General features: G+C 42.0%; 1 protein-coding gene across 4 annotated transcripts; it reads left to right on the plus strand.

The window, feature by feature from the left end:
* The first annotated feature begins 2882 nt into the window (after positions 1–2882).
* erbb3a (erb-b2 receptor tyrosine kinase 3a) lies at positions 2883–27829 on the plus strand. 4 transcript variants are annotated; one of them, XM_029247674.1, is made up of 29 exons: positions 2883–3253; positions 12451–12608; positions 13062–13248; positions 14053–14178; positions 15472–15534; positions 15676–15794; positions 16146–16287; positions 16732–16845; positions 17315–17432; positions 17561–17634; positions 17752–17842; positions 18261–18278; positions 18799–19010; positions 19160–19292; positions 19408–19501; positions 19784–19938; positions 20281–20331; positions 20682–20823; positions 21087–21206; positions 21465–21563; positions 22139–22324; positions 22955–23110; positions 23274–23349; positions 23529–23675; positions 23804–23901; positions 24489–24671; positions 25035–25106; positions 26105–26357; positions 26526–27829. In XM_029247674.1, the coding sequence occupies exons 1-29, from the start codon at positions 3148–3150 to the stop codon at positions 27425–27427; spliced, it is 4395 nt and encodes a 1464-aa protein (XP_029103507.1). In that variant the 5' UTR covers positions 2883–3147; the 3' UTR covers positions 27428–27829. The 4 variants fall into 4 exon arrangements, with proteins under 4 accessions (XP_029103507.1, XP_029103508.1, XP_029103510.1 ...); XM_029247675.1 differs by having other exon boundaries at positions 26529–27829; XM_029247677.1 differs by having other exon boundaries at positions 19217–19292.
* Positions 27830–27973: the final 144 nt, after the last annotated feature.

A 27973-nucleotide genomic window follows, 5' to 3' on the forward strand; every position in this document is an offset into this window, starting at 1 on the left:
TTTCCTCCAGGTGCTCTTGTTTTCTCCCACATTTACAATTTACAAGTAGCAGTTATACTCGAACGGAAGTAAAAAAGATTAGACCAGCGCAATGTCTCAAAGCGCTCAATGCACCCCCTGAATGACTGCACTGAGGAGCTAACAGACATTTGACCGGCATGATGGAGACAGAGGCTATTGGTAAGAAGAACCTCCAGAAGTGGCTCTTTGTGCACTGTAACTGAACGGTCCAGTGACTAAAAAAGTACAAGGAAATCAAGGAAGGAACCATCACGATCCATCACATTCTGAACTCTCAGGAGGTGCCCACACCTTCGAACAAGGGCAAGACAACAGTTAATCCAAATCAACTCTGCAAGTATTCTAGTTACCCTCTGATCTGAAATGCTATATTTTTTCCCCATGTTATCCATTGTTGATTAACCATGAATCATGGATGAGTAACCCATTATAAGTAGTGTATCTAGCAGTGTAAGTCACCTTGGTGAACAAGGTATGTGAGCTGATAACGCCACATAGAGTTCGTTGGAAGTTGCTTTGGAGAAAAGCATCTGCTAAATAAATAAATAAATGTAACCAAACAAAATACTTGTATATGGATCAAAAACTGATACGCACAGGGGGCCAGAAACAGTCTGAATGTCTGTCTTCAACAGTGCCAAGGCCACATCACCAGAGCAGAGAAAAATGTTGATGCTTCTGAGTCCCATGATTCAAAAGAGACTTTAATTCAAATGGACTGTGTCTCCTCCCTCTGCATGGAGTTGGGATTGCAGGGTGAGGATTTCAATCCACTGCTACAGAAATGCTTTTGTATTACTAGCAAAGCAATTAATTTAAAACAGATATTCACAGAGTGAAACAACTTCATCTCCGGTCACTCTCATCCAGTGAAAGTTTTCAAGGAACCACTTTTTCAGTCTTAAGATTCACCAGTTTATTTCCACGTGTCTATCAGCAATAATTTGCCGGTCAGGTGAATGTGGGTACGCAATGTTATAGCAAGTCCTGGCAGTGTTTTTACTAGAAGACCACTCCTTCACATTCACATTCACATTCGTTTCCAATCACTGTCCACACTAACCACACACACACTGGCTGAAACCACTTGTCCCAAGTGGGGTCACGGCAAGCTGGAGCCTAACCCGGCAACACATTGCCAGGGCTGGAGAGGGCACACCTAAGACTGGATCCAGTCTGTCACAGGACACCCCAAGCAGGACTTGAACCCCAGATCCACCCGAGAACAGGACTTGGCTCAACCCACCGTGCCACTGCATCCCCCTTCCACACTAACCAGTTGTGTACAATTCGATCTGAGAGACGTTCACCCTCGTGAGTAAACAGGATTGTTCACATTCATGTTACTTGGCTCTCAGTGTCAATCTGTATTTGTAATTCATAACTTAATAATATAATGTATAATAGTTTGCAGTGTGCTGTATTACAGCAGAAATAAACTATCTGTTTATACTAACAACTTTCAAAAGACAGTACTGAAGGATTTTTAAACAACTCAGAGGCACAGGAGTGCAGTGCCATAAAAAACCTTTATTTTCTCATCTGCTTCATCAGATTTCTTAGCATATACAATTTAAATATTGATTAGATATGCTATTAATTATTTTACATATAATATGTATCTTTGTTAGAATATTTGATTTGTTAAACCTGATGTAGTACTTGTTGACGAGTTGACTAATTGTTTACAGGTAAACTGGTGAAAATTCACAGCTAAAGTGTCTATATGTGAAACATTCAGTCACAACTTAGTTTAAAACCTGAAAACACCAAATCAGTACATAAAAACAGTACCAAAAAACAAATCAGATGAAACTCCATGTAAATTTGGTTTACAAACTATTATATACACATGCATATATGTGCATTATTCACACACAGGAATTACCATTTTGGTTGTAACTAGGCAATTTATGTTTATCATTTAATTGCTATGTTTTTACATATGTGTATTGACTACTTAGACTTTTACATGTTATAAAAAAAAGAAACATTTTTTTCTACAAATACCTGGATACATTTAGCTGACAATTTTCTCTCAAGCAATTTACACTGTTAAACTACCTACATTTATTTAACCATTTATACAGCTGGATAATTTTACTGGAGCAATTTAAGGTAAGTACCTTACTCAAGGGTACTAAAGCTGGAGGTGGGATTTTAACCTCTGATAGTGGGTCTAAAAGCAGCAGCTGTAACCACTATGCTACCATTTGTCCTTACCTAAATAAATCAGTAGTTTGATTTTTTTCTGCTTTCTTCTTGTGGGGTACTTACTAAGTTACCTTGTTAAAAATACCGTGGTTTCAATCAGAGTTGCTTGCACTGTTCAATCAGTGTCTTTTGTTGACTTGAGTTACAGGAGTAGCCAGTTTCTTAGAAACCGGTTCGGTGAGCAATCACACACAGTCCCAGTTTGCACATTGTCAGAGATGTGGAGTGAAACGTGGGTTATTCTTTGTCTTGCTCTTGCCAAACCCGAATTTCTGCCCTTGTGTAGTTGGCACTGTGGGCCTTTTTGTCTGTGTTTGCCCGCACAAACAACACGAAGCCGTCCAAATGCAAATGTGTTTGTATTCGTCTCTGTCATCTGAGTAAATAATGGGGCGATCCAAGTGTAAGTGGGTTTTGTAGCCCAGTTTTCAGCAGGGGAGCAGCTCACTGTCTTTTGGTTTTTACCAATTAATTGATCCACTCGTTGGCGGGAGATGTCTCCAGGTGTCACTGTAACACGTCTGAGGCGCAGTTCCTGGAACAAATAAACAAGAAAGGACTACGTGTCACTTTTGTTCCACCTCTTATTGCTTTGTTTACCTGTCTTGTGCCCTAGTCATCATTTGACTTTTCTTTTCTTCAACAAAGAGCAGCCTTAGTTGATTATGCTGAGACGCTAAAATGTTTTGAAGAGGTCGTCCCAAAGGAAACTTATTGAAACATGTAACAAAAATAATGGAAGTACAGCACAATTCTGCAGAAGGAAAAAAATCAAATGAAATGGTAAACCAGGAAGACTTACAAATACCTTAAGGGTATTTTTAAAGAAGACAAATTTATGTGCAATTTCAATGACAGCTGTAAGAAAAATCTGAAAGAAAACTCTCAGGCTGAAGTTGTCATCTCATAATTATGAAGAAGTTCATGAGCAGTACGGCACTGAGTATGATGGTACGCTGGAAGTTCCCACTGCTCATACTTCTGCTGCAGTATGCTACAGACTCTCAAACCCATCAAGGTAGGATATGTACAATTACTATTATTCATCTTTATTTAGCTTACAGCTTTTTCCCATGTGATTTGCAATGTTAGATAACTTTACAGTATAGAAAGGTATTCTGACTGTATTAATTCAGGGTAAGTACCATGGTTGATAGTACTGCAGCAGTACTGAGAGTGATTCATCCCAGGAACCTTCTGACTGCAAGACAACGGTGTTAACCAGCACGCCACATGCTGCCCTATACATAGCGACCATATCGTGGTCATTTGTTCCTCGGTACAATCAGCTGATGCGTACTGACAAGTGGTCTTTTTGCGGAAAAAAAAGGGTGAGACAAATCAATAAAATACTTGGGTCTTCAAAGCTAAATATGGGCCACAAAGTATATCTTGCAGTGAAACAATGTATAGAGAGGACCTTCTTGTCATACACAGGTTGTGATTCATCTTGGTGGTCCCAGATCTTGTTCCACTCGGTCAGAAAGAATGTAGAACTGGTGACGAATTAAGTGGGTTGGGAAGGGTGCAAAAGTGTTTGGCTCATCAAATTAGTCAACGGATCTCCTAGTTTCCATTATCGGAAAATCTTGGAGCAACAAAATCAATGATTCTTCACAAAACCAAATCGCCTATTTTGGCATGTCACGGCTTCAGTGATGCACACGGCAGAAAGTGGAGTTCTCCTTGTTTGCACCGCAAGTAGGTTCTCCATGCACAAAGTGCTCAGAGAGAGAGTGACTGGCCAGGTCAATGGGGTGGACAGAATAATGAAAATAACACATGAATAAGGAATTTAACTTTGAAATAACTACATCACAATTACAAATGAAACTGCAAAGGTGAGTCATACTATTAGGTTGACTGCCAGTTAGCAGTATGTGTCAGCTTTTAAAAAAAGATAATTGTCACTTTGATATGTGTGTTTGCAATGTCATGTGAAGCAAAAAACAAGAGTCCCAAAGTGGTCAAATAATGGGTGCCTGAATTGCTGGTGCAGAGGTCACAAAAACTGCAAAATTATTTAATGTGTCAAGGGGAACAGTCTCAAAAGTACTGATGGCATATGTAAAACATGAACGCATCGCATTGACAAAGAGGAAGTGGTCGTAAGTCAAAGCTCACTGACAGGGATGGACTGTATGTTGGGAGCTTCATAAGGACTGGGCTCCCATTCAGAAACCGCTTGTATCCAAGGCCAACGCACAAGGACACATCATGTGGTGTAAGGAGCACAACACCTGGATCCCTGAGCCATGAAAACAAGCAATATGCTCTGATGAGTCATCTGTCACCCCACTCCCTGTATCCGGATGGGTTTACGTTTGAAGAAAACCAAAGGATGCCTTCAAGCCACAATGTCTGATGGCAAGTGTTAAACATGATGGACAATCTGTAATGGGAGCCATCTCCAGGGAGTCATGAGGTTCGATGATTGCTGTCTACTGACCATTGGCACAAACACTGTTTCCTCATGATGTTCCATTTTCCAGACTCATAACGCCTTCATATACACAGCTGAACAAATTCAAGAGTGGTTTCATGGACTCCCCAGTCAACAGATCTCAACATCATTGAACCTTTACGGGAAGAGTGCAAAGTAGGTTCCTACTTCCTTCATCCCTCAAAGAACTACAAGCTTTTCTTCTTGAAGAATGGCACAGTATCCCAGTGCACACATTTCAGAACTTGTATGACAGTATTCCAAGAAAGATCGAAGCTGTGCTGGAGCCAAAGAACAGAAGATTGTTGGATAAACTCCTTATTAGGTCCACATGGCATTATACTATTTCCATTACTTTGTTAAACCCCTCTATGTCACTGTTAAAACATAAACATCAAGCAGAGCAAATGCCATGGTGGCGATTATATGAGAAGACATTTTGATAAACTGTCTATAATAATTCCAACGCAGCAAAAAGACAGTTTTGGAAGTAGGGCAACAGGTTGTGTTGTTTATCGCTCTAGCCGCGCGGTCCTAAGGTTTCCCCTTCAAGGAGCAAGGTACTGACTAAGAAAAATAAGAACACCATGCTGTATAAATGGACAAATTACTGTAAAGATAACTATTTGACATCGTAAGTCCCCTGGTGTCGGGTTTGGAGAGACGACGAAGAGCGTTTGAGGCGCGCAGCGGCGTGTCTGATTGGTGACAAGGGCCGTGTGAGGACCAATGGAGAGGAGCGCGAGATGCGCGCGGTTCGCGCTGAGGCGGTCGGAGAAGGGCGTCGGAGGGAGCTCTTCCACTTCACCGTCTGCTGCCTCAACATCACGACGTGCCATTCATTTTATTACTTAGTTCACGTTCTCACACGGTTGTTTTCGTTAGTTCGTGTTCCCCCCCTAAAACTACCAGTGAGACCCGGTCGGGTGTCGAACAGCAACGAGAAGTGAGTGCGGGGAGAAAGAAATGCGGGAAGTCTGACAGACTGAGACTGAGTGAGAGGACTACAGCCACGTTTGAAACTTTGAGGAAAAATAACCTCTGCTTAAACAACGGACAGTGAGTAATAAAGAGAAAAAGTGAGAGCTGGGAAAGCGGAAATTCTGTTGTTGAGAGCTGAACCAGGAGCACCGCTGAACGAAAAGCGAGGCTGATCGGACCCGAGTCTGTGTCAGTCAGTGTGTCTGCCGTCATGGTCCGCTGACTCCCTCCCTCCGTCCGTCCGTCTCCTGTGTCAATCAATGTGAGGATGGTGACCCGTCGCCAGGTGTTTCGAACCCGGTTCAGGCTCTGCTTCGGACTGCTGTGCTTCCTGCAGGCGCGCGGCTCCCTTGCCGATACAGGTACGATACTGAGTGAGTGAGTCGAGTGTGTAACGCGCGCCTGCCACCTGTTCGCACTTAGCAGCCTCTCTTTTCCTCTTATAAACCGAATCGCTGCTCTCTCAGTTTCAATTTCAGCTGCACCCGGCTGCCTTGAGGCTTGACTTCACCACCAAAGCAGATCGCAGCCGTTTTGCTATTATCATTTACCCAGTCAAAGGCCAGCAGGGTAAAGTGCTGGAATTGAAGTAACTCACGTCGTTGGGCGTGTGGGAGAAACACACGCACAGGCAGCCTCTTTGCACAACCCGGTGGCGGCTCCAGTATGATCATAGCATATGTTCTTCACCTGCACACGATCGCAAAAAAATCTAATTCTACACGGTGATCTGCATTAAAAATTATACTGTAAAATCAGTGAGGGAAAGTAACCTAGGAGGTAATGTTAAAAGATTATAGTAATTTGTTTGAGGGCAAATCGGGTTGGCTGAAACACCCCATCGTGTGTTCTGTTCCAGACTGATCAGTTATATTAAATCCAGATTTTTTATTTTTTTTAGTGTAGTGTGTCCAAGGTTGATAACTCATGCATTGTGAAAACAAAAGTAAGAAATAATACATTCTTTACTGAGTCTTGAAATGTTGCTTCCGCAAATGTTGTGTCAATGTTTTAGGTTTTCTTTAAAAATGTTATTCATTATATCTTATCCACTAAAATCCATAAATAAGTGTAAACGGTGGTTTGAATGGCTTGAAGTTAGACGTTAACATCTAGGTTTTGTGTTTGGTTTATAAGATGATGCTTGTGTATGAAACATTTGGACAGCCGTTGGATTCGGTGTCCCCATTCAAGGTGGGTCTGTGTCCATGTACCTGGACAGCGTGCACCTGACAAGTTCTTTGAAGTGACAGAACCAGTTTTCTTCCTTTGCTGCCTACACTCAGCCGTTCTGATTTGGAGAGCAGCTTTTGTGGCTCACTTTTTTTTTTCTCTCTTTTTTTTTTTTTTTTTTCTTCCAAAACCTTTCGTAAGAGGCGGGATCTTTTCTCTCCAGACCTTTCAGAGAAAGGTGTGTCTGGGCTTATCTGACGGAGTGGCTGGCCTCGCTCCAGAGGAATCTGTGCTGCGTGTTCGGAGTTAGTCATTATGGGCGGGAGATGACCAGATTGCAATCAGTGCAACAGTTTGAACTTTGCCATGACTGCTGTCAATAAGGCTGCTGATATATACCAGGGTGCACAACAGGTGAACAAAACAGACCTGCCAGTGACTGATCAGTGTGCTGAAGGTCACCAGTACCCAGAAATAAGAAGGGTGATGTAAACGGCAAATTACTTGCTTAACGAACACTGCAAAGAAAGATTTGGACAATAATGACTGAAGGGAAAATAATGCAAAAGCATGTTAAATTTGGACTAATTTTAAATCAGAACTATGTCCCACCTACTAATCAAACATTGCATACCTGTGCTCTGTTTACTTGTAAGGAGGTAACTGTTCTATATCGGACTACGTTCGAAGGAGTCTTTGCTTCCTTGTAGAGTCTCATTCCAGAAAGACAGCTCTTTTTATAGTTAGTCATGTATGATGTTACCTTTTTGAGCAAACATGGTAACCATAAAAATAGAGCCTGAAGTAGCACCATCACAGTTCCATGTTTGTCAGCAATACGGACATGCTTCAGTACAAAGTTCCAACACTAACTGGGAGTTGGGGTTTGCTGTGGCAGTGCCATGTGTGTTTAGGGCTGATGGTTTGCGATGTGAATGTCCTTGGGTTCCCTCTTCTGCTGCAGTACCTTTGAACAAGGTACTTGTCTTGAATTACACCAGCAGGATTGCCTTGCTTATTGTGTAAAAGTAAGACGTAATAATGCCGCTTATTAGAATGTCCTCACAGGACTCTTTCATGAAACCATTGTAACTCTTTGTCAGGTGTCCCGAACTCGACTTGACCTAAACTTTATGTTACTTTGATGCACCCTGTCCTGCTGCAGTACTCCAACATTCTCTATTCTTCAGCTGCCATTTGCAGCGTAAGCATGTACTGGTTCATACTCTGTTTGTGACCCAGCAGGCATATTGATACCTATTAAAATGTTATCACTCTCATATACAGATTAACACATTTGCTCTGTTTGTTGCACTACTTCTGTTGCAGGCATGTTATTCTTGAAACTCACAATAACTGGTCATTTTAATCTTACTTACTTTGACTTTTATAAGGCTTTGCATGATGAAAACATTGCTGTTCTAAATGTTGGCCTGCAAAAAATGTGGGGAAAGATATGTTTAGAGCAGTATGAAGGTCGTGAGTTGAAATTCCAGCCCTATGAAGTTAATCCCAGTCTTTATTTTAAAAATGAAATGTGTAAAAGCTGCAAGTCACCATTTGGGAGGGAATCTTGTTCTTTGCTTTTAACTGCAACTGGGAATCTGAAAAACACGACAGCCTGTTATTCTTGCTGCTTGCATTTTTCAAATTGCGTGGAGGCGAAACAAATGACCACAAAAAAAATTCATGGCAAACAACATTAGGTCAGAGACTCTGCTTCTCTGACTCTCCCATCAGTCATTGTTTCTCGTTATTCATTACTGGCTCGGTTGCCAAATGTACTATGTTGTTTGTCTGGCTGGGGGCTGACTAGGTGTTTGTGCACATACGTGTTCATCGTAATGAGGCTCGACTGTGAGAATGAGTTTTACAGGTATGTGGTAATCTCTTGGTGAGTCAAGCCAAGTTTCTGTTTACTTGACTTGCTGTTTCTGTTGTTGCTTCAACAAGCTTGTTTTTCCCATCCCATTTTCTCCTTTTTTCTTCTTCTGCTCCTTTGTTTTCAGTTGGCAAATCTTGAAGTGGCGGAAGGGAAACAAATGAACTTGCACTGCTTGCACAGGTGTCTGTTCAACTACCACCTGAGATGTTTCCTGCTCTGTTTACAGCCTCTGATGGCAGTTCTGGACAAAGAGGCCGTTTGAGTGAATGAGAGGGCTAGAGAATGGAGAGAGCTGGAAGGCTGGCTTTGGGCTCTGATGTAATACGGGGCATTTGTTTTCACCCCAGTCAGAATAGGGCTGTGTGTGTGTGTGTGTGTGTGTGTGTGTGTGCGCGCGCGCGCGCGCACTAGCCCCTGGCCCAGCCTCATCCCACACACTCCTTCCCTCCACAGACTCCTCATGCCTCTTTTCCTCCCTTTTGGTCACCCTCTGTTGTCACCTTGTTATCTATTTGCACAATCTAAACACATACTACTTTTTTCAACGTTGTTTCTTTAGTCTGTCAATATTTGTTATGAACAAATGAATGTGTGTGGTTATGTGAATGTATAGATCATAGATGTCGACATGATTTATTGTTTGTATGTCACTCAGGGTTTCCCAACATGGGTCAAAAAGTGAGTTACACTGATAGCATTTACTGCTATAAATGTGCTCTGGTATGGTCATATCTACTTGTACAGCTGTGATTGGTTGTCCAAAATAGAGAAAAGGAAGAATGAATGCTTATTCAAATTAAATACCTAATGAAAAATAGTTTCACACCATTTATTGCTTCTCATATGGTTTCCATGATAGAAAACAAAACCTGGAGGTATTTCAAGCGATAAAATGTGAGTATACTGTTGTGAAGGGGGAGAATTATGATTCAGATGCTGGGTGTAACACTTTTAATCACAAGGGGATTATATTCTTTGTTTTTAAAAATAACCTCATATTTTACCAAATCTTATAAGTGGAAAGTTACAGAGATGGTGCGTGTGCATGTGCCTATGAGCAAACACCATGTTTATCTGACCTTTTAAGAGTGTAATCCCTGAAAAACAGATATTGTGGGGAGTTCCTTGTGAGAGATGTTTTCAGGGTTTTCACTTTTTTTTTAAATGTATATCTGTTTTCAGAGTAAAACATGTTTTCTGGAGTAAAACTCTATTAAAATGAGTCATTGTGAAATCCCACAAGAATAGGAAAACAATCATATGTGTGTGAGTGCACACCTGATACTATGGCTCTGTCATAGTTGGGTTATTGTCTTTTCTTTGAAAGCCAAGCCTACTGACACACACATACACACTTCAAACATTTCCAGTCCCTAACCCTACTTGGAGTGGGCAAATACATCATGTTTCAAACAACTGCTTAGCCCAACGCACAGGAAAAAGGCCGTCCCTTTCCAGAATAAAGTCTTCACAAGCTGCTGCAAATATGTAGCTCTTTGTGGACTAGAGTCAATTTAAACATGTTAAATTTAAATTGTTGCATTCAACCATCTCAGGGTGTCCCTCTGTGGTTATAAAGGTGGTATGCAGGTTTTGCTGTTGGGGGAAAAAATAAAAAGCACTGTCTTTACAGTTTCTCCTTGGTTTTACAAGCTGAAGGTCCCAAGTGTGTCCCGTCTAACAATGGAAGGGTGTACAACACTTGTTGAAAGATTTAGCCATTTGTCATTTTTCATTAGGAATCTTTCCTCTCTTGGTGTCCTCTTAGTGGGTTGTTCAAAATGTTACTTTATTGGTCTGCATGTCTATTTTAAGCAGACCCACATTTTTCCTCAGTTGTGAATAAATGCCACTAGTGAAGTAAGACACACAACAGCAGCTTATCTCACAAAGCGTACCTGGAAAATTGGTGCTTGTCTTCTTCAACTGGAGAAACAGGTCTTTAAAAGGGGCTCATAAACTGCTTTAGTGCCTTCGTTGTCAGGTGCCGGCACCAGCTAAACCCAACAGGGAAATACTTGCTTATATCTTGATTTTTAAAAAAAAAACTCTCCTCCACGCCTCAGTTCTAAAGACACTTCCTTTTCTGCATGTACTTGTCCACACACTGTATATAGCAGCACTTAATAGCCCTTTTTCAAGGTCTTCCAAAGGCAACTGAGCGCAGAGGACAAGGCCACAGGAATAAACCCTAACATAGTACTGAGTAGCAACAAGGTGGGCTTAGGCTCATCGTGTGTGAAAGAGGACCTAAAAACATGTTCAGAGTGAACACTGAACCAAGCGTACTGTTTCACTGCAGTGTGTAAAGGCAGCGGTGTCTGCATGCAACAGTCTTTCTGAAATTCCGTACAAAGACCTCATGTACTTTAATACCTTTAGACAAAAGATTATAAGGAGATTAAATTATTGGCACAACACACATTGTTCATGTGAAATTACGCATTGTTTTACACATTTCTCTTATATAGTAACTTTTAGTAAGAAATGTGCGTGCGTTATGTAACTCTAACATGAGCACATTGAATAATATTTGCTGCCACCCAATGGCATATAACCAGATGCTGCTATTTGGGTTTTAAATGCTCTACATGTCCCGAGGATTTGTGACTTTGTGCAGGAAAGAGTTTGAGTAGTTTTCTTCAAAAGTAAAAATTACAGAAGATCATACTGATTATATGTATCAGTATGTATATTTGGTGTTTGTTTGCACGTCCACCTTGGTATAGCATTAAGGACGGTGCACTTCATTCCAAAGCTCAGCAATAAAATTTCCCTCGTGCCCCATAAAGTTTGCACAATTACGACCTTTTCCCTGGAGACAATCAATACACTGCTGCCTTGCTTGCTTCATTGCTGTGTCTGTGTGTTGGAATGCATACAAGGGTTTTCATGTAGGTCAGTGGGTTTACGTCGTTTCACCAATAATAACCGATAATGGAGGCAAGCAGAAAATTAAGATAATTAAGATACCCCTTTTGGGTTCTTTTAATGTAAAGCAAATGAACATTTATATAGCGCTCTGAAGCTGTCTATAGCTTGCCTCCATGTACTTTCTGCCTCTGTAGGGGGTATTTTAGCAGTCAGCCAGCTTTTGGGTGTTTCAGTGACTGCCCCCACACTAGCGGTTCCAGGGCCCTTACTCACTATTCTTTAACCGCTCGGCTGCACATTAACACAGGCAGCTGCAGCCTAAGGGAATCCAGGTGAGGAGCCATGGATAGGTCCTCCACAGTTGTAACACACAATCTTTTGCAGAAGGGACTGGAGGATGGTCGTCTTTTTCTCTTGTACATTTTCTCTTTTTAAAGAGCCATTGTGGGGAGTGGAGGTGCTTCCTGTTTAGTTGGTAGGTTCTAGGAAGGGTGTCAAGATTGGTAAGCAGGTATGTGTTCTCTTTGAGCTGGCTGGGCACTTATCCCTGATTAGAGTGCTTGCCCTCATTACTGGTAAATGCTGTTGGTGGTCTGTATGCCACATTTTCACGTAATTGTGCAGTAACACTTAATTGTGCAATTTTTGAACAGTGTCTTGTCATGTTATGGACACACAAAAGCTCGAATGTCCACTGTGGCCCACAGTAGACACTTAATATTCATTGAAGTGTTGAATGGATTATGATACATTCCTCTAACATGTGGACGATGTAAACAGATTTCAGTGGCCGTGGCCAAGTCTGAATGCCTTAGACAAGGATGGACAGCACTTTTAATTTCTCTCTTCCTCTCCTCAGTGGCAATATGCACTGGCACCCAGAATTCCCTGAGCACGAGCGGTGGCTCCGAGGAGCAGTATAACATCACTAAGAAGCTTTACAGTGGCTGCGAGATTGTCATGGGCAACCTGGAGATCACCCATATGGAACAGAGCCGTGACTTCTCTTTCCTGCAGGTGAGGGAGAGGCTCTACCTACTAACCGTTGGCAAGGGAGGGTGGGCAGTGTAGAAGATGAAATGGCACCATGACTCCAGAAATACCTCTGTGTTACCACCTTGATATGTGTATTCTTTAACTGTCAATAATATGATTTGCCTACTATGCAAAATTACCCCTGTGGGGGCTATGGGGTCCAAACACCACACACAAAAGTAGATGTAGCATCATTGGATCATTTTGCTATGTATCGCTGTTAGGCAGCCCCATGCTGTAGTTTTGTGATGTAATTGCTAAGTGTAATGAGAGTACATGATTAAGTGTGGGACAGTGAGGTAATTAGTATAAGATATGGAGGGACAGCAAAACTGTGTTGTATGGATAGCATTGTGATACTCTGGTCTTTCATGACTACCATGTTTGTTGCCTTTCACCATAATTTCTGTCTCGTCTTTGCTTGCCCTTGTTCAGTCCATCCGGGAAGTCACTGGCTATATCCTCATCGCCATCAACGAGTTCTCCTACTTGCCCCTTGAGCAGCTGAGGGTGATCCGGGGCACCAACCTTTACGAGGGCCGCTTTGCCCTGGCCATATTTGTCAACTACAAAATGGATGGTCCACAGGGCCTCCAGGAACTGGGCTTCACACACCTCACTGGTGAGAGATGATTGTTTTCTTCTCTGGTTTTGTCTGTTTCCCTAGGGGACCAGGGCCTGTTCTCCATTTTTGGAACAGTTAAGGGAAGAAAAAAATCAATAGCTGTAAATGCACGATACCTGTCTTAGGACTGTTCCTGTATTTCTGAAGTGATTTTAGCTTTAACATATCCTAGTGCCATTCACCTGTTTCCTATGCATGTCAAAACACTTTAAAGGGATCACTCCTCATGGCTCATACCAGTGTTGGAAAACACTTTTAAAACCACAAATGATCTATGAACTGAAAGAAGGCCACACCCCTTCACTACTATGCAAGTGCCATGAATGCCAGTAATTGTGTGTGGGAGGTTGAATAGCAAGTGCACTGGGCCGGGCTGCCTGCACGTACTCTGACGCCCCTGTGGCGCTACCACTCCTTCCAAATACTTGTATAAAGGTGTGCAGTCAGCCTGGAGGGAAGAGCAGGTCATGCAGTTTGGAGGGGGGTTTCCCTGAAACCAAATCTTGTGGAAAATACCTGGAACTGATTTTAATGCGAAACCCCTGTGACTTGTTTTAATAGGGGGAAAAAGGGAACTTGTGCCACATGTGAAATGTTCTGTTGCAACTGTATATTGCAGCAAGTCTTCGCACATTTCTAGTATATTCTGCTCATTAGGACATGCCTTAGCTTGTTTTGTATATTGCCTACATCAGAGAGTGTGGCACTCTCTGGTTCTGTTATGTCTGTGTGTCCACAGGTTTCTCTTTCCTCTTCTCACCCCATTTGCATTTATATGCCTCTTTCCCCACACCCCCACAGAGATCCTCAGGGGGGGAGTCCAGATCATACGCAACAAGTACCTGAAATATGCTCCCAGGGTGAACTGGGCCGACATTGTGCAAGACAGTTCCGCTGATATTATAATTGAGGAGAACGGCATTGATGGTGAGTCAGAGAAGAGGGGAGGAGAGATGGGACTAGTGAGAAGAACTGGCAGTAGAGAATGAGGTTGAGATAACCTGTATGACAAGGATGTGAAGACCTGGAGAAGGGTCAGGTAAACCCGGAGGAAAAACAGAACTGCTGCTTGGCTAAGTTTTCAAACAATTTGTTCTTTGAGCACTGTCCCCATTAACCTCCTACCCCAAAAGGTCCCAGAGCCACTGTGTTTCCACTAGTAGTAACATCACAGAAATGGCTGTGGATTAACAAAAACTGAAATTAACATGTTTCTGTGTACATGAACTCATGGTATTTATGGGGTGAAAATTCAGTTATAAATAATGCCATGTTTTAGGTACTTTTTTTAATTGAGTCATTACTAAAGATACACAGATGTGCTAAGAAAATTATTGAAAGCATACCAAAAATTACCAACAAATGGTAGAGGTTAAAAGAAATTTGTGCCAAAGGGGTGTGTGTGAGACACACACACTGTCTGAAACTGCTTGACCCGAGCAAGGTCACAGCGAACTGGAGCCTAACCCAGCAACACAGGGCGCAAGGCTGGAGGGGGAGGGGACACACCCAGGATGGGATGCCAGTCCATCACAAGGCACTCCAAGCAGGACTCAAACCCACCAAAGAGCAGGACCTGGCCAAGCCTGCCGCGCTACCACACCTCCCTCGGGTGTGAAACATTATTGTGCAATTTTATTACTATCGTGACGACCCGCATTTCTCAGAGTTTGGGTGGGAAACAGACCTGTTTTAAATAGATTGTGAGTAAGATGTAAATGCTTCAACCACTGGGGGGACTTAGAGAGAAAATGTTTGCCAGTGGGATGGAGGGAGAAAGCCTCGGGGGTGGTAAGCAGGCTGGGAAGGCTGACTTGAGGCGCGGGTCCTTGAGGAAAAGGTGTTCTCGGACCAAGAGCATTATTTCCTTGTGTGCCGGTCTTCAAATAAATGTTTGTAATGAGCACTGCCTGTGTGTCCTTCTTTCCCCCATTTGAACCCAGAGCGCTGTATGCCACACTATTATTATAGATGTATTATTTAAAACTGTTTTAATAGTTTGTTTTTAAGACTTTGTGCAACAAATTTTAAGAAGTAATGCAAAGCTCCTGATGTAATTCTTAAAACCAGCAATGTTATTTTCACCTCATTGTTTGAATGAACAGCTGGTAAATGTATCCTAACAGTGTTATGCTTTTTTTGTCTTAAAAAAGGCCCTTATTACAATGTGTTTCCCTTGTGGTGGTGATGCTGCTGATCAAATGCCGTTCTTCTTTTCAGTGAAGTGTGATCCAGCCTGTCAGGGACACTGCTGGGGTCCTGGGAAAGATAAATGCCAAACCTGTAAGTCTTTTTTTTTTTTTTTTTTTTTTTTTTGTTCCTGCTTTTCTCTGTCTCTTCTTAAGCATTTTGATCAAAGTATGCATGAAAAGAAAGTTACCGCGGTCTCTATGCCAGCCTCATGCCTTGTTCTGTATCTGACAGTGACAAAGACGATATGCGCTCCGCAGTGCAATGGGCGCTGCTTCGGGACGCAGCCCAGCGATTGTTGCCATGTGGAATGTGCAGGGGGCTGCACTGGACCTCACAATACTGACTGCTTTGTGAGTGGGCTTGTGCCGCTGCCTGTGGTGCCCTCAGCATTCTGACATGCACACCACACACATTGTACACACCATACACACATCCTCCCCTAACAAACCTAAATGCATGGTGTAATGTATTCATCTATGATTTTACATTGAAAGTGGACTGTGTTTGACACATTGATAGAGCATCAGTGATAAAATGGTATAGATATAATAAAACACATCAAAATAAATGTAAACTCTTTGTAAAGTGTGTAATGTACCTGTGTTTATTGGACATCTGTAGGACATGTAAATCAGTTACTTAATGTTTGTCTCTATGTATGTATGAATTCCGACTGTAAAAACATTGTATTTATTTAACAGGCTTGCAGTCAATTCAATGACTCTGGTGCTTGTGTCCTGCATTGTCCTGAGACACTCATCTACAACAAGCACACCTTCCAGCTGGAGCCAAACCCTAATGCCAAGTATCAATATGGCTCCATTTGCGTGTCTCAGTGTCCCAGTGAGTACTGTATATTTCTGAGTACTCTGAGTCACCATATGAATGCTCGCTGTGTGTCTGTGTATGAGTACTGGCCCTTTCAGTCTTTTTCGATAAGTACTCGCATTATTTCTGTGTGTGTTAATGAGTTATGACTGTACCACTGTAAATAGTGATATTGTAACTGTGCCCCAGTGAGTACTGATTATATCTCAAGTATAATCTTTTGTATATTTGGTAATAACAATATACCTCTGCTGTGATAGGGACTGCTTGCATTGTGAAGTCAATTGCTGTCTTCTGATATGATTAAACATCTAAATCCAGTAGGATTTTAGTTCTCATTGATTGTAAATATTGAAGTTTGTTTGAGAAACAGGTTTGTAGGGGAAGCTCACCAGTAGATCTGGCAGGTCTGTCTTTACTTCCTTTCAAATGTTCAAATCCCTGATCCTCTTTTCCCAGCAAACTTTGTGGTGGATGGGAGCTCTTGTGTGAGCAGCTGCCCCTCTGACAAGAAGGAGGTTGAGAAGAATGGGGTGAAGAAGTGTGAGCCATGTGAAGGCCTGTGCCCCAAAGGTATCCTCTTCACACAGACACCTGGCCAAAGAAAGTTCCAGGACACACTCCATCACATCAGTGCCAAAATGTTGCACCCATTTTTACTGATATGATCACGTTATAATGTATTCGGTGGTTACATGCTTATTGTTTGTGTATCTAATACACATAACCGAACCTGAATAGTAAACCAAGCCAAAGTGATGAGCACAGTATTACAGTAATGATGTATTTCATATTGAAGGGTAGTTTTAAAGGTAGTTTGAAGGTATTATCGGGTAAATCAAATAGTTTTAGGTAATCAGCACAATAAAATTAAATGTAACCATTTCTAAGAAGGAAAATCATTTTTGAAAAGTGACTTTCAGAAAAGGATTTACAATGGTAACATATTATACAATTATTAATGTAGTGGTGTTAATGTTAATTATATTAATGAATGAAAGACTGTCAGTGTCTACAGCTTTTGAATTTTTCATCTCTCCAGCTTGCAAGGGAACTGGCTCCAGCAACAGACAGACTGTTAACTCTGAAAACATAGACAGCTTCATCAACTGCACCAAGATCCAGGGCAGCCTACACTTCCTCACCACAGGGATCACAGGGTAAATCATGGGGTCTTGTGTACCCTGCTGAACGTAGTGTCCACAATCAGCATTGGTAGTGGCATTCTCTCTCTCTCTCTCTCTCACACACTCACTCACTCACTCACTCTTAATGACTTTCTCTACAGCGATCCCTATCACAACATCTCAGCTCTTGATCCTGAAAAGTTGAATGTCTTCCGCACTGTTCAGGAAATTACAGGTAACTGTGTGTGGCCAGCAGTGTGTGCATGTGATTCTGGGCATTTAGGGATTTGCATGTCTACTTCTGTGTGCCAGGCTTCCTATGTGATTGTCACACTAACATGTCTTCCCACAGAAATCCTGAGTATCCAGTCATGGCCCAAAGAGTTCACTGACCTCTCTGTGTTCTCCAACCTTACCACCATACAAGGAAGATCTCTGTACAAGTAAGGCCGTGTCATTCAAACAGTCTGTCTGTCAGGTTCCTGTCTTCCTTTATGCTCCCTCTTCCGTGATGGTCTCTCACATGTTCATATGTGTCCTTCATACGTTTAAATTTATTTAGCAGATGCTTTTCTCCAAAGTGGCATACATCTAAAAAAATACAAAGAACACATTACATCAGTAGAAGGAGAGACTTGGATGCTGACACATGATTCTAAACTGTAGTTAATTTGACACATTCTACCATCTGAACCAGTGTACAGGCACATACGTGTCTCATCTGTTTCTATCTTACTGTACCCTTGTTGAAATACATTGTGAAATATTATTCACACATACATCTCACCAATATGTCTTTCTGTCATGACCCTTCTGCCCCCCTTTTCTGCTGTATGTCATCTATCCCTTTACCCCCATCAGAGGAGTCAGTTCTAAAAGGTAAGCTGTTGAACACCAATTTCATCACCTGAAACCTTACTAACAGCACTGTATGTATGATGCACTGTGGCTGTGCAGTGAAATTTATATACATGTTGAACCACAGAAAGAAAATATCATAATCTATCCCATGATTATAGAAACCCAGGTAATCTAACAGTGGTGGTGGTGGCGTTTGCTGCAGTTCTGATGCCAGGTGTGAAATATCTGGGGTATCTGTTGGTATCTGATCAAACTAGTTATTAAATTGGTCCACTTCAATAAGAGAGAGTGCCAAAAATTTTGCAAGGTTTTTTTTTTTTTTTTGGCCTTGGTTTCTGGTTGTTGAGATTGAGGAGTGTGCTTTGGTATAATGTGTACTTCTATGGTAGAAATCTGACAGTAGTGTAAAGTGTCATTACAAATGACCTCGAAATTTAACACACTGCTTCTGATTTATTTTTTCTCTCTCTCTCTGGCTGACTGACTCTAACCGCCTGCTCTTGTTACTTTTCCTGCTCTGTCTTGGCTCGGTTCTCAGGGGCTTTTCACTGTTGGTCACGAAGCTTCCCTTCATTACTTCTCTGGGCCTGCGCTCTCTGCGCAACATCAACGATGGCAGTGTCTACATCAGTAATAACAAGAGGCTCTGCTACCACTACACTGTGAATTGGACCCAGCTGTTTACTGGCACAAGTTCACGACAGCAGGACATAAGTGATATCAAGAAGAACCGGCCAGAGAGCAAGTGCAGTAAGTCAGAAAGTGGGGAAAGTGTCTGAAAGGGTTAATGAGTTCAGTAACCATAGCTCAGAGACTGCAGCAGCTTTGTTTGTATACTTCTGACACTTGGTATCTATGCACCATGTTTGTTGACGTGTCTTGCATGGGTGTATGAACAGTTGCTGAAGGACGCGTGTGTGATCCACTGTGCTCTACCTCCGGGTGCTGGGGCCCAGGGCCCGACCAATGTCTGTCCTGTAGGAACTATAGCCGAGGAGGAACCTGCGTTGCCCAGTGCAACTTCATCACGGGGTCAGTACACGGGCTGTGCCTCTGGTTCCCCACTGTAGGACCCTGTGTCAGTTCTTCCATCTCAGTGTTTGGCAGCAAATCAACATTGTCATTTCTGTTCTCGGCAATCCCACAGGGAACCACGAGAGTTTGCAGGGCCGGAGCGTGAGTGTATGGCTTGTCACTCAGAGTGCCAGGTCTTTGATGGAATGGTCAGCTGCACTGGGCCGGTATATATCTCTGCAGACCTCCTACTCTCAGTTTCAATAACATCACCTGCTGCTTCTGTTATGCTCTGCCTTTCCTGTGTAAATAAGGATGTGTGCTGTTTCAGTCACTATTAAAGTTGTGAGATTTAAGTGTAAGAGTTCCCTGCTGGAGGAGAAACACATCAAACTGGTCTAACATAATACATAGTTGGTGTATGATGCAAAACGCACGCGCGCGCACACACACGCACACACACACAATATCCATCTCTCTTGTTCATTGTGGCCTCATTTTTAACTCAGGGAGCGGATGAATGCGTGGAATGTGCAAACTTTAAAGATGGCCCGCACTGTGTGTCATCCTGTCCTAATGGCGTGATGGGTGAAAGGGGCCTCATCTTTAAATACCCCAATCTAACGAAGAACTGTGAGCCGTGCCACATTAACTGTTCACAAGGGTAAGTTGGCACTTCATTGTTATAATGGAGGGATCAATGAGATAATTGTTTTTTTTTTTTTTTCCACAGAATATATGTTCACAGCTTCCCCAAGAGATACTTATTTTTGACTCTATGGAGCAATTAAATTTTGCCTCATCTGTCTTTCTCTTGTCAAGCAGATATAAAATGTTTTAAGTCGATTGTTTGCTGAACTTAGTCTTAGCTTTTGGTGATTCGGATAAGCGTGCTTCTTTCCTTTTCGTTCCCTCATTTGGGTTTCTGTGTTAGTCTTCAGGGTAAATGGATGATAATAAATGTGCAGAATTTCTAATTTCCTATACCTCCATAATTCCACTGTAGGTGCTCAGGTCCAGACATTACAGACTGCCTGGAAAGTAGACGACATTCCAGGTTGGTGTGTCCCCCTTGTGGTTACGCTGTACTGCACTACTGCTCTTGGTAACTCCAGGGCTCTTCAGCATAACAACAGTATCTATCATTTAACATTTATAGTTGCCACTGTCTCTGAGTCGCTTAATGTATTGTGACATATCAGTCTCTTGTAATATTTTTGAACGGTTTCTCTGGAAACAAGTACCTTATACTCTGTAAACAATTTCAAGTTCATACTTGACACTTCAAGTTATATTTTAGATCTTGTTTATGGAAGTGCTTTTAAATAGTTCAGCCAACTGCTGTGTGAGACCTCATATCTGTGGCTTGGTGCTCTCCTTCAGCAATCTCTCTCTCCTTGCACACAGCCTACCCACTACGGGTATTGTGGTTGGCGTCCTTGTAGGGGTATTCCTTGTATTTGCCATCTTTGTGTTGGGTATGCTGCACCACCGTGGCCGGGCTATCCGCCGCAAGAGAGCCATGCGGAGATACCTGGAGAGTGGTGAGGTAAGTAAGAATGGTGGCTTGTGCTATCTATGTAAGATGCTAAGGTCAGGGATGTCCTCATCTGCCGTACAGTTACTTCGGGTACCTTGCAGGTCACTTGCATGCAGGTAGTTAAGGGAGAGGAAGTGGGAAACCAAACAGGAAATGGCAGGCATAGGAAACGGTGAAACACATGAGAAACGGGAAGAATCAGAAAAACATTTTGCAATCTTTTTTTCCACCACCATTGTAACTGTATAATATAAATCCTCTCTGTCCTGTAGACTTTTGAGCCACTGGAACCAGGTGAGAAGGGGACAAAGGTTCATGCCCGCATCCTGAAAGTCTCAGAGCTGCGCAAGATCAAGGTTCTGGGAACAGGTATCTTTGGAACAGTGCACAAGGTATGTATAATATGTTCCTGTATATCACAAGTCCTTGGCACACATGGTGTTGTACAAAGAAGCTCTTGAGAGATGCTCAAATGTCAGGAGTGTGTAAACATTTAGTCACATTTTCTTATTGAGAAAACATAAGATAAAAGTGTTTTCAGGGTGTATTACAGCTGCCTTTTTGAACAGACCAAACAAACTTTTTGTTTTCCTACCATTTTATAACACACATTGTTGTTTTATATTCCGACTTCTGTACTTGTCATATAGGGGGTGTGGATTCCTGAGGGCGACACCATAAAGATTCCAGTGGCTATTAAAACCATCCAGGACCGAACTGGCCGGCAGACCTTTACTGAGATCACAGATGTAAGGCTCTCACATTTGCGCACACACACACACGTACAGGCATATGAAGACATGATGACATGTGCTGCAATTCACTGACAACTCTCCGTATGCACATCTATACACAGAAGTTGTGGACAAATTCAGGGGTCTTACAGTATGTGCACACTATTTTCTGAGGAAAGTATAATGAATCATGTCCTTACTCCTAGCAGTTATTTTATTTGATGTTTGTGTATAAACTAGCCTTACCTTGAGTCTAGAATCATAAACTAGCCTAGCTGTAAGAGGAGACTTTGATCAAGTGATTTTTGTGTCTGTCACGTGCTTTGGCAACAAAGACTGCAAAAAGCACTGTGCAACGGAGGACTATTCTATAGTTAAGAAGCTGATCTTCACCAAGTTTTTATAATAATAGATGGGTATACATTGCCCATATGTTGCAGAAGTTCAATGTAATAAGTGATACTTCAATATGTTTACATTTTTGTGATCATTACTTCTACAGTTGCACTGTCACCAGACACACAGATTTACATAATCATGCTGTTGACCAAGTTCTGGTGATATTTCTCCTCTTGGGCCTTCGTCAACAGCACATGCTGGCAATGGGAAGCCTTGATAACCCTTATATAGTACGGCTGCTGGGGATCTGTCCTGGGACATCTCTGCAGCTGGTCACGCAGCTCAGCGCACAGCGATCTTTGCTGGAGCACATCAGACAGTGCAAGGGCAATCTGAACCCCCAGCGACTTCTCAACTGGTGTGTGCAGATTGCCAAGGTAAGAAACCGACATGGTGAGGAAGCTTTTTAGCTATAGGCCTATGCTTACTACTACAACCACGGAGGCATTGGAGTATAAAATGAATTTTTTTTTTGTTTTCCAAGAACAGATAGCAAAAATGTGAAACACTATGTTTTCCATATATTAGGCATCATTTAGGCTGATTTTGGGGTGAACTTGGGATAGGATAAGTACTGTATTAATTCCTACAGGGAAATGGGGCAAGAACAAATTTGAATTTTTCTTAATTACAGTAAATAAATTTTATTATCTAGCTTTTTGATTATTTGGTCAGTTGTTGAGACTGGTAAACGAAGTATAAGTGTGTACTGTATTTTCTTAAGTCATAGTAGCAGTACTTTTTGTTGTATGGAACACTGTTACATAAGGGCTGAGTATATAGCAGCAATACATTACATTTACATTAGCATTTATTTATTTAGCAGATGCTTTTCTCCAAAGCAACGTACATCTCACAGAAAATACAATGTGTGCGTTTTTTTATTATTTGTCTTTTATTATTTTAAGTGTCTCTCAACTTGGTGTTGCACCTATGACAGCGATGTGTTAAAGATCACACTATTCCGTGCATGTGCACGTCTGAGAGGTCTTTACCGCTGACTGCAGGGGATGTATTACCTTGAAGAGCACTGCATGGTGCACAGGAACTTGGCTGCACGCAATGTCCTGCTCAAAAGTGACTACGTTGTCCAGATCTCTGACTATGGCATTGCAGACCTGCTTTACCCTGATGATAAAAAGTACCTCTACAATGAGGTCAAGGTACGTGGAACCTACCATCAAGAAATTGCACATACTATGTGTTCAGATCCAACAGAATCATGTACATTGTTCACCTGTCATGTTGTCTTTACCCTGATTTAGAGACTATGCCAGGTATTGTGTATAAAAACCTGAATTGTATCTTGCCCTTTTCCTTCACAAGATGCCAATCAAATGGATGGCCCTGGAGAGCATCTTCTTCCGGAAGTATACGCACCAGAGTGACGTCTGGAGCTATGGTAAGTATCTGAAAACATTTTGTGTCTTCCTCTGCATGCTTGAGATGGAAGGGTGAAATGTATGATTACTTTGTCATGTGTCTATATGTCTGCAATGTAAAATTGTTTGCGCCTGTGCATTTGTGGAACAAAAGCTCAACCTGCCTGTGCTTGTATACGATTGGTGTTACTGTGTGCAGGAGTGACTGTGTGGGAGATGATGTCATCTGGGGCAGAACCTTATGCGTCAGTACGTCCCCAAGATGTTCCAGATCTGTTGGAGAAGGGGGAGCGTCTGTCACAACCACCCATCTGCACCATTGATGTCTACATGGTCATGGTCAAGTGTGAGTCTTGTGCTCAATACAGAACTTGCACAACACACAGACACCACATCTACAGTCTGCCTGTACAATGTTCACTGCCACTGTGTCAGTTTTTCCAGTAACGGTTTTTCCTCTGCTTGGCTGATAAGGCTGGATGATTGACGAGAGCGTCCGACCCACCTTTAAAGAACTGGCCAGTGAGTTCTCTCGGATGGCAAGAGATCCACTCCGGTACCTTGTTATTAAGGTAAGAGGGATTACTCATGTTACTTGGAGTGAGCCTTTGATGCTGCTGTGTAGTGCAAAACTCTGAATAACATTTAAAAAAACCTATGCAGATTCCCCTGAAAACATGGTGCATTGAAGTTTTGTTGAGACAGGCTTGAAAACATGTCTGTTTTTGGGATTGTAATTGTAAATATTTTACTCAACAGAATAAAACCAGATACATTTTATTGTGGAAATAAATTACAGTTTTGGCTTTTATGCATACTTGCCCTTACCCTAATAAACATGTACACACTGTAACTCATATGTAGTCAAATTATACCATCTGGGTAAATTAATTTTAAAAAAAAAAAAAGCTTCTCTGCTTCACACAACATTACTGATACATTAACAGCAATCTGAAAAGGGAAGAAGAATGTTTCCTCGATGAGATGCGCTGGCATAATTACAGATATGACTTAATTTCTGTAAATGAATAACAGTGTTTAAAGTCAGACGAAAGGCTTTGAACCTCGTGGTTGTAGATTGTCCACCTTGAAACAGGTAGGACAAATGAATAGATGAATAGAATAAGAAGCTCTGATTTTCCACTTTGCACCTCCCTAGACAAACAGCAACCAGGCAGATGTGCCCACAGATGAGCAACATCACAATAAGCATGAGCTGGAAGATCTGGATGCAGAAATTGAGAACCAGGAAGAAGAGGATTTGGATGATGCCATAGCTACAAGCTCTCTCTACTTGCCTCCAACATGGAGCCATTCTCGGCTTCGTATAGACTCCCATAGGGTGAGACTAAAACATTGTCAAATAGAAAATACAGAAGCATATCTGAAAGTAAAAATGTACCATTTATTATTTTTAATTCATTTAGCTGACTTTTCTTTAAAGTGCTCTATAATATAAGTTTTGTATGCCAAGCTACTTACCCGTTGTATAGCAGGATCTTCTTAATGTTTCAATGGTTCTAGAGTGGGACTGGGATTCGGACCTGGGTTCTTCAAGTGGAAGTCATGAATTAAGCCTCCTGCTATGCTTATATACCACTTACCACCTCTCATGTCTTTATTCTGTGGCATTGTAATGATTCCTTTGTACATAATTTGTCAGTGCCTAAAAGATCTCATCCTTTCTTCTCTTTGAAAATCACAGAGCATAAATGCTCATTGTGGCCAGGCTGGATACCTGCCCATGACTCCAGGTGCAGGTGACAATCCCAGACAGGTCAGTGCAACCATTATTCTTCAAGTGCATCTCTTATGTGAAGTTACAACATATGTGTATTGTGGTGGTGTAGCTCATCTTTGACCCATCTGTCACTTTACTATATCAAAGTATGTAAAAAAATACACTTAACAGTTCTAAATGCATCACTTGTCATCTGAGCTACCTCAGTTATCTGCTGGTGACACATACACCGATACACCTCACATATATCACTCTTCCTCAGTTTTCCTCTTGTATATTACCATTAAATGAGCATGTTCTTTACATTCCTTACATTTAACTGGGTTCCGTCCAATGAAAAACTGCTACAACTGCTTATGAAAGTATATACCCTTTTTGTATACAATGGTCTTTTTTTGGTCATTACATGATCATTTTACTTGCACAGTGTGTATTTTATTCTGTACAGCAGGATCACTGTTTATATAAGACAGTCACACTTAGCTAAACCAACTACATGCTTTCTCTTTATAACTGAAAATTTCAGCAAATGACAACTTGAGTGCATACTATTATTAGTTTATTTTTGTACTATTATTAAACTAATTAATGTTAATAAGATGTTCTTTTTCAGTTGTGATTTTGATGTACCATATAATATATTGGATGTTGTTATACTGTTATTTGTAGTATGATTAATAATACCTTTATCTGATACTTTTCTCCAATGTGATTCATAATGGTAAACTGCTTAGAATAATTCAACCATTTATTCAGGTGAGTAATTCTCAGTGAAGCAATTTAGGGAAAGTGCCTAGGTCAAGGGTACTACAGCAGAAGGTAGGATTGGAACCTGGGTCCTTTGAGTGAAAGGGGGCAGCTTTAAGCATACTACCTGCTCCTGTTTAGTACTAGCTTTTAGAAATGAATTATATACATATAACTTATCTAATTAAGTAAAATCAGTTTTTATAATATGAATACCTTTACACTGGCAGAAATGAAATCCCTCTGTGTCTTTAATCTGCTCCATTACCTCTGCCTCCCACCTTCAGCTGCGGCAACCTCGCTCTCGGCTCAATTCTGCGCGGACAGTGTCGGAGAGCTCAGAGGGCCGTGGTACGCTGCTGGAGCCAGAGGTTGAGCCAAGTGAGGACTCTTCCTTGACTGGTAGCCTGCGCAGGGGCCGCTGCCGCACGGACAGCGCGTACATGTCTGGTGCTCCGGAGACGCCTTCCCCTCATTCAGAAGGGGAGGAAGACCACAATGGATACGTGTTGCCGGGGATATCTGACAGTCCCGAGAGAGGTAGTACAATGGCCTTGTTGTGTACGGCATATGCCAAAACTCACTGTGTTAATGTGGTACTTTATGAGTATGGCTTTGTAGCTTTTTTGAGCTGTTGTACCTTTTGGGATTTACCTGTGAACACTGATTGTGGTTCATTCATGGCTGTTTACTTGTTTTGTGTTTCAGAAGGATTCTCAGCCTTGCGAAACACTCTGCCATATGTAAGAGGCTGTAAGAGAGCAGCCTCTCTGCTAGAAAGCGCTGGTGATGGGGAGTGTGGCTCAGAGGAGTATGAGTACATGAACAAACAGACATGCCTTTTCTCGTCGTCAACTAATCAGCTTGAGGATGGATCACAAAGGAGTAAAAGAAGCCTCTCCCCAATCGGCAGCACAGGCTTCTCTCCAGGAGAGGGAGACACAGAGCAGAGCTGCAGGAAATGGATGGCCTCTGGTGGCAACACCACTGAGGCGCTGAGAATGAGTGCGTCTGAGAGGGAAGCTACAGGTGGACACGGTGATAACCGGTCACCAATGAAAGGGAACAGGAGATGGAAAGGAGAGGTGTCAGGTGCAGATATCTCTGACAGTGGGACAGAACAGCCACCAGGTCGAGAGTCTGAAAATGTGGAGTACCAGTACATGGACATCTGTGATGCAGGAGCTGCCCGAAGCCCAACTCTGGGCGCTGTTTTAAAGAGGAGCAGTAGCATTGCAGCAGGAGAATCGGGACAAGGACTCGGAGTGGAGAGCAAAAGAGAAGAGGAGGACCTTAAAGCAAGCGAAGAAGAAGAGTACCAGTATATGAACCAGCAGCCCAGACTTAGCAGAACCTTGCAAATGAGAGACAGCAGAGACCTGGATGGATATGAGTATGAAGAGATGGGCTCAGTGAGAATGAAAGGGGACCAAGTGGAATACCAAAATGTCAAGATGAACACTGGGGGGGAGGCTGGTTCTGGGGACATTAGGCGTTCAGAGCTGGCAGGGTACTTGAAGGTGAGTGAGCCAGGGAGGGACAGATCGTTTAATAACCCAAGCTACTGGCACAGTAGAATGTTCGTTAAGCCTGACGCTGTCCGCACGTAACGTCAGGAGGGCCAGGCATAGAGGCAACAAGGGAGACTGGAACAAGCAATCAATTTCTTTATTACTTTGAAGCAGCTCATTAATTCAGTCAATGTGTGAGGCATTACAGTTGTTTTTATTTTCATACAGCTACTGAAATGAATGAAGGACTGGGAAAATCTACCCAGCATATCTGACCTCTGTTTATGCAGTTTACAGGGTTTAAGTCACTCAGTGCGTTTCAATGAAGTGCATTAGAGAGTAAGGAGGAAAATCAGACATGGAATATAGAGCCAGTTAACAATTGTTTTCTGAAACGATCAAATTGTAATGTTGAATCTTTTGTAAACGTTTTATTTCAACTTGTATTATAGTGGTTATACAAAAATACATTTTTTATAGAATAAAATTTCTAAAGAAATATTTGGGTGCTTTTTTTTTTTTAAATTTTTTTTTTATAAATAAATGTGTAAGTGCCACTCCTTACACTGGCAAAACTGGACCCATGACTCACTGTTCATTCCACATTTTCCAGTATCTTTATTTTTTTGTGGTTACATTTCTCCA

Source organism: Scleropages formosus, chromosome 22, assembly GCF_900964775.1.
Source record: "Scleropages formosus chromosome 22, fSclFor1.1, whole genome shotgun sequence".
NCBI classification, from domain to species: Eukaryota; Metazoa; Chordata; class Actinopteri; order Osteoglossiformes; family Osteoglossidae; genus Scleropages; species Scleropages formosus.

Bases quoted from the DNA above. Each gene is read 5' to 3' on its own strand.
- erbb3a (XM_029247674.1), top strand. From the start codon at position 3,148: ATGAAGAAGTTCATGAGCAGTACGGCACTGAGTATGATGGTACGCTGG. The intron at 19,502-19,783 runs GTATATATCTCT...TTTTTAACTCAG, and splicing joins TGGTCAGCTGCACTGGGCCG to GGAGCGGATGAATGCGTGGA. The intron at 19,939-20,280 runs GTAAGTTGGCAC...ATTCCACTGTAG, and splicing joins CACATTAACTGTTCACAAGG to GTGCTCAGGTCCAGACATTA.